Source organism: Dreissena polymorpha, chromosome 15 (genome assembly GCF_020536995.1).
Source record: "Dreissena polymorpha isolate Duluth1 chromosome 15, UMN_Dpol_1.0, whole genome shotgun sequence".
Taxonomy (NCBI): Eukaryota; Metazoa; Mollusca; class Bivalvia; order Myida; family Dreissenidae; genus Dreissena; species Dreissena polymorpha.
Genome location: NC_068369.1, coordinates 55,425,965 through 55,437,605, shown reverse-complemented (window position 1 = coordinate 55,437,605; position 11,641 = coordinate 55,425,965). Strand labels below are relative to the sequence as shown.

The following is an 11,641-nucleotide window of genomic DNA, read 5'->3' as shown; positions in this document are numbered from 1 at the left end:
TATAGGTTAAAAAAACTGCGCAGACAAAGGACATGCCTTTCAAATGAAACTTGTGACTTGTAACACTATGAATACAAATTACATTTAATTCGTATAATACTTGCTCGACGTTCACATATAATAAATAGTAACACTGAACCAAAAAGGTGGAAAAAACAACAAATCAAATTCAACATATTAGATCAATATACAATGTTATTACAAGACATTGTATAACTTATCAAACACAAATCTATAATAGTCAACGCATAAGATGCCACTACAATTGGTATGATAGTTTCTTGATTTTGAAGACGTCCTTGTCATGAATAACATTGGGGATTGTATCCTGTCTTAGTCAAGCTAGGTACACGCAACCACATTTTTGCAAGTATTTTGACAATGATATTTGGTCAACTTTGTAGTTTTCAATTAAAAATGATAAAGTTGTTTTTGAAATCACAGGCAGCAGTATCATAAAAAAAATTGCCCCCCCCCCCCCGGACCATACCCCCCCCCCCCTCGAGCTTACTCCAGGGGTTCCAGATTGTTAAATGTACACCTATTGTGTATGGTTTAACTTTCCAACAACGAATATTGACAAAAAATAACAGTTTAAAAATACCCCTCTTATAGGTATTATATATACACAAGGTATGAAACGTACTATATGCCTATTGCTGAAAGATTGTGGAACACTGGACGTGACCTTTTTCACCGAAAACACACATGCTCCCATGCAGTTGTCGACAAATCTCTATGCGCAATGACGGAGTTTTAATTTACTGATGACTGCTAAATACATACAATGTTTGGCAGTCAATATGTACAGCAATTCTTATGTCATAGCCATTTTACACTTTATTATTATTGTTTAAATGGCTAAAATCTATTATATAAAATAGTTTCTGAAAATCTATTTTTGACAAATCAATTTTATTTTTTACAAAATGCTACGTTTCTAAACAAAGCACAATTTAAGTAGTGTGGCATAAAATCACTCCTCAAAGCGATTACTCAATACATGTACAAAGAGAAGAGATGAATGTCCTTTTAATCGTGCCAATGACCAGACATTCGTCTACCACATGTGGTGTATGATACCAGGTGGTTAGCAAGTAGTTTACAGGACAGTATACGATCATTACGCAATAATTAGTTCGCATTAAGCACTATGGAAAATGCAATAAATGGTTAGTTTTTGCCACATGTATACATGTTACAGCTAGTTATGACATGCTCTGCGCGTGTAATCCAGCTGTTTGTTTTTTATTGTTATCCTTTTTTGTTTTGGTACTTGCACTTTAATTTATTTAAAAAAAAAAACAATTTTTCAGTGTCAAATAAAGAAATATTTGTGGCAGACACACAAATACCGAGCACATAACATTTTTAATTAAAACAATTAAAAGCTACACTATACATGTAATTAAAAAAAACGTTTTCTATCATTATGTTTTAATCAGACATAAATTAGTAGACTAATCTTCAATGTATTGAATTATTGTGGATATAGATAATGATTATGTCAACCTCTTCTATACGCATTTATATGATTAGCACCTTTTTCCAACCAGTAGGCGAAGTTTAATCTGTGCAGGTGCGTGAAAGGTAACTCGTTAACACGTTAACTGATATATAATGTATATCAGGGTCATTTCGGTCCGCGTCTAAAAACAAGCCCTCGAGCGTAAGGGTTAAATTAAAAATGATCCAACTTTAATATATTTTACGCTATTGACATAGAGATTTGACCTTATTTTCTTTATGTTATATCGGAATGGAAAAGGATGAGTATGATAATAATCATGCGCCGGTTCAGTTTTTCGATAAGTGGCTTATATCCATTGTTCAACCTAAGATAAGAGCCCAGAGATAAAAAATATCTTCCTTCGAAAAACAGGATTATTGAAGTTACATTCGCTGAGAAGATGTATTTTCAGATGTTTAATTCTTCGGATATTTTTTAATTGTTGCGATTGTAACCATTGAAATATTTTATGTAAATGTTATTCAGTAGGGACTAGGTAATTCTCACTTTCCACGCGTTAATCACGTGTGTACGTATCGGGAATTTAATATTTAATAACCAATAACTTTTTGACGATTGACACAACCTGCAAACATGCACTATGCATTTTCATAAAATCGGGCGAAAACGATAGCGTTTTGTTTTGTTTGCTAATGAACTAGCATACGTACAAAGTGTGTTGAAATGGGTCCGAAGAGAATAAAATAAAGTTGATGTAAATTTAGGTTTTCAGGCCGGTGTTAGGACTGCAGGCGCTTACTTTAATTAACATGATTTTGTTGAATAAACACAATAAAAAATCACGCCTTTATTGCACAAGATAAGACCTAAAATTTACGGTAATATACGAAACAAAAGCATCCAAACAAACATTACAATTTGCCAAAACGGGGGTAATTTTTATGCAAAACATAAAACATTTTTTTTTAGAAAATTAAGTGCTAGATAGTTATCACTCATAATCACTGGTCATTATACATGTATAGACAGTTGCATTTGCATGTCCAAGTTTTTAAGCTGAATTTCAGAATTCATTAATCTTGCCATTCAATTTAAAATACTTTTCATTCAATATAAAAGCAAATGAACATAACATTATATCATAATCTTCACTTTTATTGGACTTTGTTTTATGGTTGTTCCAATGTACATCGTAAACGTTCAAACAGTCATGAAAAAATATCACACAATAGCACATCAATACTACTGGTACTTAATAAATATGAAATAATATGTATTGCTTAATTTGTTATTTAGTTTATGGAAGTCCAAACATGAAATTATACGGCTACTTTAAGCTTTGGTTTGTACTAGTGTCGGTGTTTAGTTTACAGATTACCTTCACTTTGACGCTTATGAGTAACTTGTACTTTTATAAAGATGAGATTTAATAATTATTATTTTTGATTTACCCACATTATTTATACTAACTATGTTATCTTGGAACTATTATTTAGGCATTTTAATGTTTATTGCGGATTTGTTTTCGGTTTATTGATTCAACACTTGCCAGTATTCATATGTTTTACGTGACCTTAATCAGTGATTTTGCCAATCAGTAAGAGCTCACACGATGCAAATTCCGAATATTAACAATAACAACCAATTGGTCTATATCAAAACCGTAATATTCTGAATATCACTGGTTAGGTAAGCAACGTTTAATGAGAAATATGAACAAATTGGGACCCGATTGTCTTCGTGAACAAATGAAGTAGTCCATATTATTCATACTTGAAAGCAGTTAATGATAGTTGCATATAAAATATGATCATGTGTTTTATTACTTTAATGAACATCTGCAATTATCAACTGAAGCATTTTTTAAAGTATTGATTAGTGAAAACGTGGGTGACATTGGGAATTAAATGTGTGCAGTGAAAGAGTTGTCATATCATATCATATTTTATTAAACGAGTTCAGGAATTTGGTTAGTAAGCGAGCCTTTGGCGAGCTTACTAACGAATTTCCTGGACGAGTTTACTAAAATATGGTATGAAATGACAACGAGTGTCAGATCTTTTTTATCACATGCTTTTAAATGAGCAAAATTAAATAAATATTTACGCAAACATAATGATAAATCCCGAATGTTGTTTACATTTCGTGACGTCATTTGACGTTGCAATGTCATTTCAGCAAAATAACAAAATGCGATTGGTCAATCGAACGAAAATAAGCCAATAAAAAAACGCTTCAAAAGTATATTACACATGTGTAAGATACAAATATTCGTAATGATTATATTACATGGGATATAGGGTATGGCATGTGGTTAATATTTTTGCTTTATCATTATTTATGTTCATTATAATGAAATTTAACACAAAAGAGGAATGAAAAAACTATAAAAAAAGATTTAGCTTGGAATGTCTGAAAATCCTTTTCTGTTTTGGGAAATGTTTCTTACACTTTGATTTTGTATCCAGAAAACATTGAGAGTAGGATGTATACAAAGAAAAAACAAAAAATCACAATGTCGTCTTATACTTATTTAACCTTTAAACAATATTATCATCATCCCCATTCATTGACTCAAACCATATTGACAATGCGTTTGAGCAATGCCGATGTTCTTCTCTTTTTTTATAATAATTATATCTGTTTTTGTTTTAATTGTTCTGCATCATAATTGAACGAAGGAAGTAAACATATGTATAATTAATGAAAAATGGTACAAATTAACCACTGACAATGCATTAAAAGAAATGTTTCTGTTATTATTCAAGGTATCGAATAAAACGAAACGGAATACAGTCAAGTAACCATTAACGGATTATTACCAATAGCGGATCACTTTGATGTTCTAGAATGCGTATCACGATTAATATTTATCATTTTCATATGATACTTTGCATACAGCATATTCAATGCATTTTCTCCAAACGTGATATTTTTTATCAGAATCGGGTACCTCATTGTCAACAGGTTTGGTGTATTTCGCTGACATGTACATACGACTTTGTTAACTTCCGTCTCGTTTCAATAACGAGATTGGAAACCATTTCAGTTTTGTTACGTTTTTAAGATTTTGCACCACCGTGAAGGGAAAAAAAGATTAGGGCAATAGCGGATAAAGCGTTTCCTGTTTACATGAGTAAAAGGAGCTGTCTCAAACGTTTGAAAAGCCATCCAATTCTGTTTCTGACATTTAAATTACGTATTAAGGCTGTCAGGGAATTGTTTGATCTTATATTATGGAGAAATTTGCATTACAGTCAATAGATTTATTGATTGAAATTGTTTCATCACTAAAAAATATCAATAGTGCAAGTGTACAACAGATGTTTGTAAGATATCAATATATGCCTACTTATTAAGCTATTTATTAGCATCAAAATTAACTGTTTAATTTAATAAAATATAATGCCAAAATAATTCTTGATTGGGTGTCGGCATACAATGTAAGTAGTATGTGTAGTAACTTTGTTTCACATTGTCAAACAAATTCAATTGAAACTTCAAATATGTAATCATCATGAATTGTAGATGTGAAGGACGCTTTGCATCATAACAAATTTCTGAGTTAGTTGTCATTGAACATGGTTGAGAAGTGTTAGGGTATAATTTATGTTTTAAAAAGGTATTAATGTTGATTAATTAATGTATATGTATTTGTCTGTGTGAGGTAGCCACTGAAGAAGCGAAGGTTCCGTTGAACACCAGTCACTCAATCACTTTCCATCAACATCAACGCATTCCGGCAACTATCATGCTTTGTAATTCAGTTATTTAGGGTTAACGCGTTTAGAAAATTATACCCCCTGTCACATACTCTTACTTTCTTATTGACCGGGAGTATACAAAATGTGTAGATAAGAATGCTTGTCTTGTGTAGATCCCTGTCATTTATTATTTAATAAATTATTGGATATACTGGTTACATATAAGGAAAGGCATCTGACATTGTAAGATCTTGATGGCTTGCCTGTAAGCTATATACCAGGCACATTGTCTGACTGCTTGTTTATATTATTGGACTTTAAACACTAATTATGCGATTGTTACAGGAGAGCCTTGTCTAAGCGTCCCACCAAGGCCTTCGACGCATTAGACATTGTTATACCTCATTGATATGTTGTTGTTTATGATGCAAAAAGCACTTTTGCCAGTCTAACTGAAGCACTTTCAGATATGTTTGAGGGTAAAGCTATGAAATTATCAATTATTTGATAAATTTAATTGTTTATATCCTTCTTTGTATGATAAAATATTTCAAGAATGTGTAACATATACACAGCATGATTACAAATATTATTGTCCTTCAATATTAGAAATGCTAAGATATTTACACCTAGCTTTGGTGTGTACTTTTCTCGTAGATAATTACATTCATTTTTTGCAACCTTTAGTAAAGAAATTTACCAACATAAATATATTATTAGACCAAGAACGTAGTTCCAGTCTTCAAGCATAAGTATCAAAATTATTTGTGCACCCGTGTCTTCCAAAAAGCCTACTTATCTGCAGCATATTAAATAAGTCATAAATATTTTATCCGTTGAAGCTTTCAGTTTAATGTTCAACTGCTTCATTCAAGTGTACTCATATAACAATATAATGTTTTATTTGAAATAGTGTTACTTTTCAAAATCAGTATTCAATTATTTTAATTGTGACATGTTCATGTTTCAATCAGTTATCATTCAATATAATTATATGATCAATGTCTTGTATGATGTGATGCTTTTTTACATTGATATCTTTTAATCTTGTGATGTTATTTGACGTCATTGTGTTCTGTTCAGTTGTTTTAGTTTTAATTTTCTTGCTCATAGTTTATTGTTTGTCTATGATGATTTATTTTTCATTTAAATGTGAACCCATTGATTATATTTTGATCACGTGATCCGCAAATGTTCTTGATTTTTTTCAATAAATGATCTCGATAGATTGTTATATTCACGTTGTTTGTGTTTCTTATTAACTATTGATGATTAGATATGATAAGAGTATATGTTTTATAAAATATCAATATCATTTGGATCCATTGAGGACTTTATACAAATAATTCACCGTGCCAATATATTTCTCTAAATTACCTAGCTTGTGGAGAAACTCACTTATGTGCTGCTTAAACAAAGCTGACCTATTGAGTATCCTTTCAAAATCATTTAACATAGCAATCGTCAATAATGGAATGAATCTACCATTAGTGGATAAAACGTGCCAGGTTAAATGGTTAGTGGGGTTTTCCAGTCTCGTGCAGACTTTGCTATATGCCAATTTCTACGGCTTGCAATTTGTAAAATACTATTAAAATATAACACAACACAATCATTGTTTATAAGAATAACAGCTTTATACAATGTTTTAATCACAGCATGGACGTACAACAACTGTTTTGGCAGTTCAAATAGCGTTTGAGATGCCTCCTGAGTGGTTTTGATCACGTGATCCGTTATGGCTAAAACTGATCCGTTAATGCATGAATTCTGCTGTGAAAAAAAGATGCCACAAAAAAGAGATTGTCTGCATTTTAAAACAAAACTTTTGCTTTTACAGTAATATTTTTTAAACTGGTGAAATTGAAGTATCAAAACATGTATTACTTTTCACCAGCATAACTTTATAACGCTTCTTATCCGGTAATGATATTTCGACTGTATACTCTTTCTTAACAAATATGTAAATTTGCCAAAGTCCGCCGTTTTCAATCACTTTTACTTATTTCGATAAAATATCTGTGTTGTGATGGACGTGTATAGTAAATTACTGTTAAAATGGAGTTACCATATTTTCGATAAACGTCATTTTTAAGGAATTGCTCCAAATTGCCCCTTTAGTTGATTAATAAACGTATGTTTGTTAACATATAATAACTAATGAAAACATATCGTATGCAAGGAAAAAAATAAAAAACATGAAAAAAACGTTCTGCTTATGAGAAAACAAAAACAAAACAACAGTAACAAATATGCATGATAACGTGTGACTCACACACACTATTAAAATGGTATATTATTTGACCTTGCTTATTCAAGTTAAGTATAAATGTTTTATTGAAAAACGTGTATCGGACGGTTGGTCATTGTTAGATATACTGTTTGCACCTTACTAAAAAGGTCGTATTAGCGCATTACGCTAAATAGCTACAGAGCTACGACATAAATTTTTAAAATTATTTAATTCATCTAAGGTAAGATAGCATGAACATTATACCGATTTTGGTGGTATTATTTTCAAATCGCAGAATACATGTTTGCCTATTTATTATGGTATGAATACCACGTTGATCACCAAATTATACAAATCAAGACGGCACTCTGAGTATTTTACCCGAGAATATACGGGTATATGTATGATTTGTGACGACAACGGCAAGTGGAATAAATTGCCAATGTCCATCGTATTATAAACATCAGATTCAATTTAAACATGTGCGTCTGTTATCTAGTGCGCTTCCAACGTCATAGCTTACACTTGGCGCATTACTTACAATTGAAGTAGCTTCTATATTAACACCGTGTGTCTCATCTCTGCTGTTGTTCCTTTATTTGATATTCGAAACGATGAAAACTATTTGCATATGATAAGTGTGTGACCACGAGTTTTTTGTTTATACATTTTAAATAACCGAGAATACTTCAAAGAACACGTAAAGGGGCTTGGGAAAACAACAACAGCCATTATGGTTTTTGCAGTTAGGTTATATAATTAAAAAATATACGCATACAATGTTTCGAGATTGAACGAATCAATAGATAAATAATGATAACTCCAGTAAATACATATTAAGCAAATTAGGCATTCTAATTTTATAAAAATCATTTTATGCATATGTATTTAAGTAAACGATTTAAAAATAGTTATGTAAATTTTTGACAATAAACTAATATTTTATAATAATATATCGCTTACAAAGTCATTTTGGAGCATTTCTTGTCTTCTATTTAGAATGAATGATGACCTTTAATATCGTTATGTTTTGTTTTTGATTTCATATAATCGGATTGAAAGCAGTGAAACCAATTCAGTTGCAATTGTTATTGATACGCCGACCGTTAAATCTGATGAAAAGCAACGAGCATTCCCTGATTAATGCCAATACGTTTATAAAAGCGATAACCGTCGAAAGTCGAAAATCAAATATTTATTGTAAACAACGCGACGAGTCAGCTCTTCTATTATCGTAGGTGGCATATTTTATTATAGGGTATAAACCAATTTATGCCTAGTGAACTCTCTCATCCTTCTAAATTGGATCAATTTATTTCCAAAATTAGGGATGTCTAGTATATTTATTTCTATATTTAGAATATATCTTACAGAAATCCATTTAAGCAAACAGCGCAGACCCTGATGAGACGCCGCATCGTGCAAAGGCCTTTTTTCTAGACTCTAGGCATAAATGGGTTAAATCAGTTATACTTGAATACGTCGCACCTTTTTCGTTACCATTACTGAGCTTAAATATGTTTGATTAAAAATATGTGAAACTCGATATAAATGGAGGTGTGATTATCAATTAGGGGGCAATACCATTCGTGTCGTATTCCGACGTTATTTGTAGGAATAAGAAAACAACTAGAAATTTATAAATATAATGAACTTGACGTTAACTTAAGAAACACACCTTATTTGGCATAATAAATTAAAATAAATAAGAAACATAATTTACCTATGCCACTTAGAATATATCTGGTGGTTAAAGGGCATAAATCCGTTTTTTTTGCGCTTAAACATTAAAAAAAATATCGCGTTTTTCGAAAAGGACGTATACGTCTAGAAATCCTACTTTCGGTTTTAAATGCGGTACGGTTTCAAAAATAATAAATAACATGCTAACTATGCTAATGATTTAATTTTATCTATGCCAATTAGAATATATTCGGTGGTAGAAATCCGTCTTTTTTGCGCTTTAAAACTTAAAAATAATCGCGCTTGTCGAAATTAATGGACGTTTACGTTTAGAAATCCTACTTTCGGTTTTAAAAGCGGTACCGTTTAAAAAAGAATATATGACTTTTTAACTAGGCTATTAATTAAATGACAATGCTGCACACTTTCAAATTGCATCTATATGTATTGATTAACCTGTATTTCATTTGAATGTCAGAGGCAACTTGTGTTGCTTTAAGAGAGGCGGCTTTATTGATCACAGAACGAAGTGCCATGGCGCTAACCATAAAACTGCGCACTAATATCAACTGATACTTTACTGTCAAAAGTCATTCTAAGTAAATATTGGAATATTTTCTGTTAATGAAACCATCACGTCTATTTTCTGTCCAGTTATATTATGTAATGCACCATTGTCCTCAAATTGTAATCCCCACATTTTTTGGTCTGTCGACGATTTTAACGCTAACGCAATTTTGAATCTACACTTATTGAAAGGTGGTTACAATAAACACTAACGCAATACCATTTTCAAGCACCTTATAACCATAGTTGATCGTCAACAAGCGAAGTGCCACATTCGATTTATTTTCATCTTCGTATTGTAAATTGATATTTAATATTAAATCTAATGATGTTTCATAATTCGTGCGTATGTTACATCTTGCAAAATCAGATATACTAATACCATGACTACTTAACCTGGCTTTGGGTTGGTGAAGTTTTTTACTTATGTGTTAATTGTTACACCTCTTTATTTGTCTTACTTATTTTTTCTTCCAAATATTTATGCAAGCTATTTCAGTAATGCTTGCTACGTGTTGTGGGTTAAAAAAAGTCGAACAAATTGATAAACGCGCTGCACTAAACATTGTCAAAATATATTTGTTACATAGAAGTATGATATTGACGTTTGGTGATTGGAATACTTCAAATTTAATACAAAAATTGCCATTCAACAAGTTTAACACTAGGTTTTGTATAATATTGTATAACAAACCAATGTTTGTAGATTTAACGTTTCTTGAAAAAAAAATTCAAATAAGCATAAAAACACAGAAGCTATTGATGTATTATTTTATTATGTATGACGTTAATAAGAATTAGTTTCAGTTGAAGGATTATGTTTTTTTTTTAAAAAAGATCGTCATTATTAAAGAGCAACGGTGTAAGGAGTCAGTCAATGGCGTAGTAATGTAGCATCACGAACGATGCATGTTAAAGACATTGATATACATCAATCGGTTTTCTCGCTAGATAAATCCTCCTCCTCCTCCTCACGACCAAATCGCCAAGGTGTGTGCGGCTTCTTGCTATTGTCACGCTCAAAGTCTTTCATGTCCACGCCGCTCGATTTCTTGCCGAACCTAAACAATGTACTCCGCTTTTCTGGCAGACCAAACTCATCAAAGTCTCGAGGCCCGTCAAAGCTTTGAGATGGGTAGTAAGGTAAGTAGTCGTCTGATGTGTATGGCGCATACCCGCTTCTCTTTCCGAATCGAAGGATGCTTCCTCGCTTGCCGAAACGGAACAAGGACCGTCTTTTTCCAAAGCGTAACAACGACCGTCGCTTTTCGGGAGTTTCATCTGCCTCGTTCATGAATGCGTACAACGATCTGATTTTGTCCAGTCTGTCATTTAGATTCGGCGAAGATTCTAAATAGTCTGAAAAAAGTGAACAATTTTGAACGCGTTGTTGTACAAATAGTATATATTTTTACTTAACTTGCGAAATATTGTCTATTAAATTAAAAAATACATTAGTTAATGTTCTCAGCTTAATATTTTGAGTGTTAATATTGGGTTGTATGTATTGTCCTTTGTGGTGTCGGAAAATGATAACGTAGCTCAAAATAAAAGGTTGCCGTGGCGTAATGGATATGGTGACCGCCAAGCGATCGGGGAGGTCACGGTTTCGATCCACACTAAGGGAGCGTTCTTGAAATCTCCCCAAAAGACACCAATTACTGGTTCTAGGCCCAGAAAACGCACTCGAAAGCTTTTCAATAAGCTTGAGGCTTTCGACTATATCGAGCTAAAATAAATAGGTTCAAACTCAAATAAACGACATTTTGAGGAAATCAATAATTGCTATATTCAAAATTCAAAGTTTTTTCCTATATTTGCTTTGTTTATTTTCAAGGGCACAGTTAAAAGTGTTCGATGAACAATACCATCCACCTTTTTGTCCACAAAGAATTTTATAAGACATACGAATCGTTATACATGAAGCGTATACAATATGACTTATTATAAACGTCTTGCCTAGATTATTGGATCGGGCGCCAG

The 11,641-nt window shown here is 32.0% G+C and overlaps 1 protein-coding gene across 1 annotated transcript in view; it reads right to left on the bottom strand.

The window, feature by feature from the left end:
• Window positions 1-10,415: 10,415 nt before the first annotated feature.
• The window catches only part of LOC127860605 (uncharacterized), a 14,484-nt gene continuing 13,258 nt past the window's right edge, over window positions 10,416-11,641 (bottom strand). The window contains exons 2-3 of the mRNA XM_052398800.1: window positions 11,618-11,641; window positions 10,416-11,017 (exon numbers count right to left, since the gene is read on the bottom strand). The exon at window positions 11,618-11,641 is cut by the window's right edge and continues 68 nt beyond it. Of these exons, the coding sequence (XP_052254760.1) occupies window positions 10,590-11,017; window positions 11,618-11,641 (452 nt within the window). The 3' untranslated portion in view covers window positions 10,416-10,589. The remainder of the gene's footprint in view (window positions 11,018-11,617) is intronic.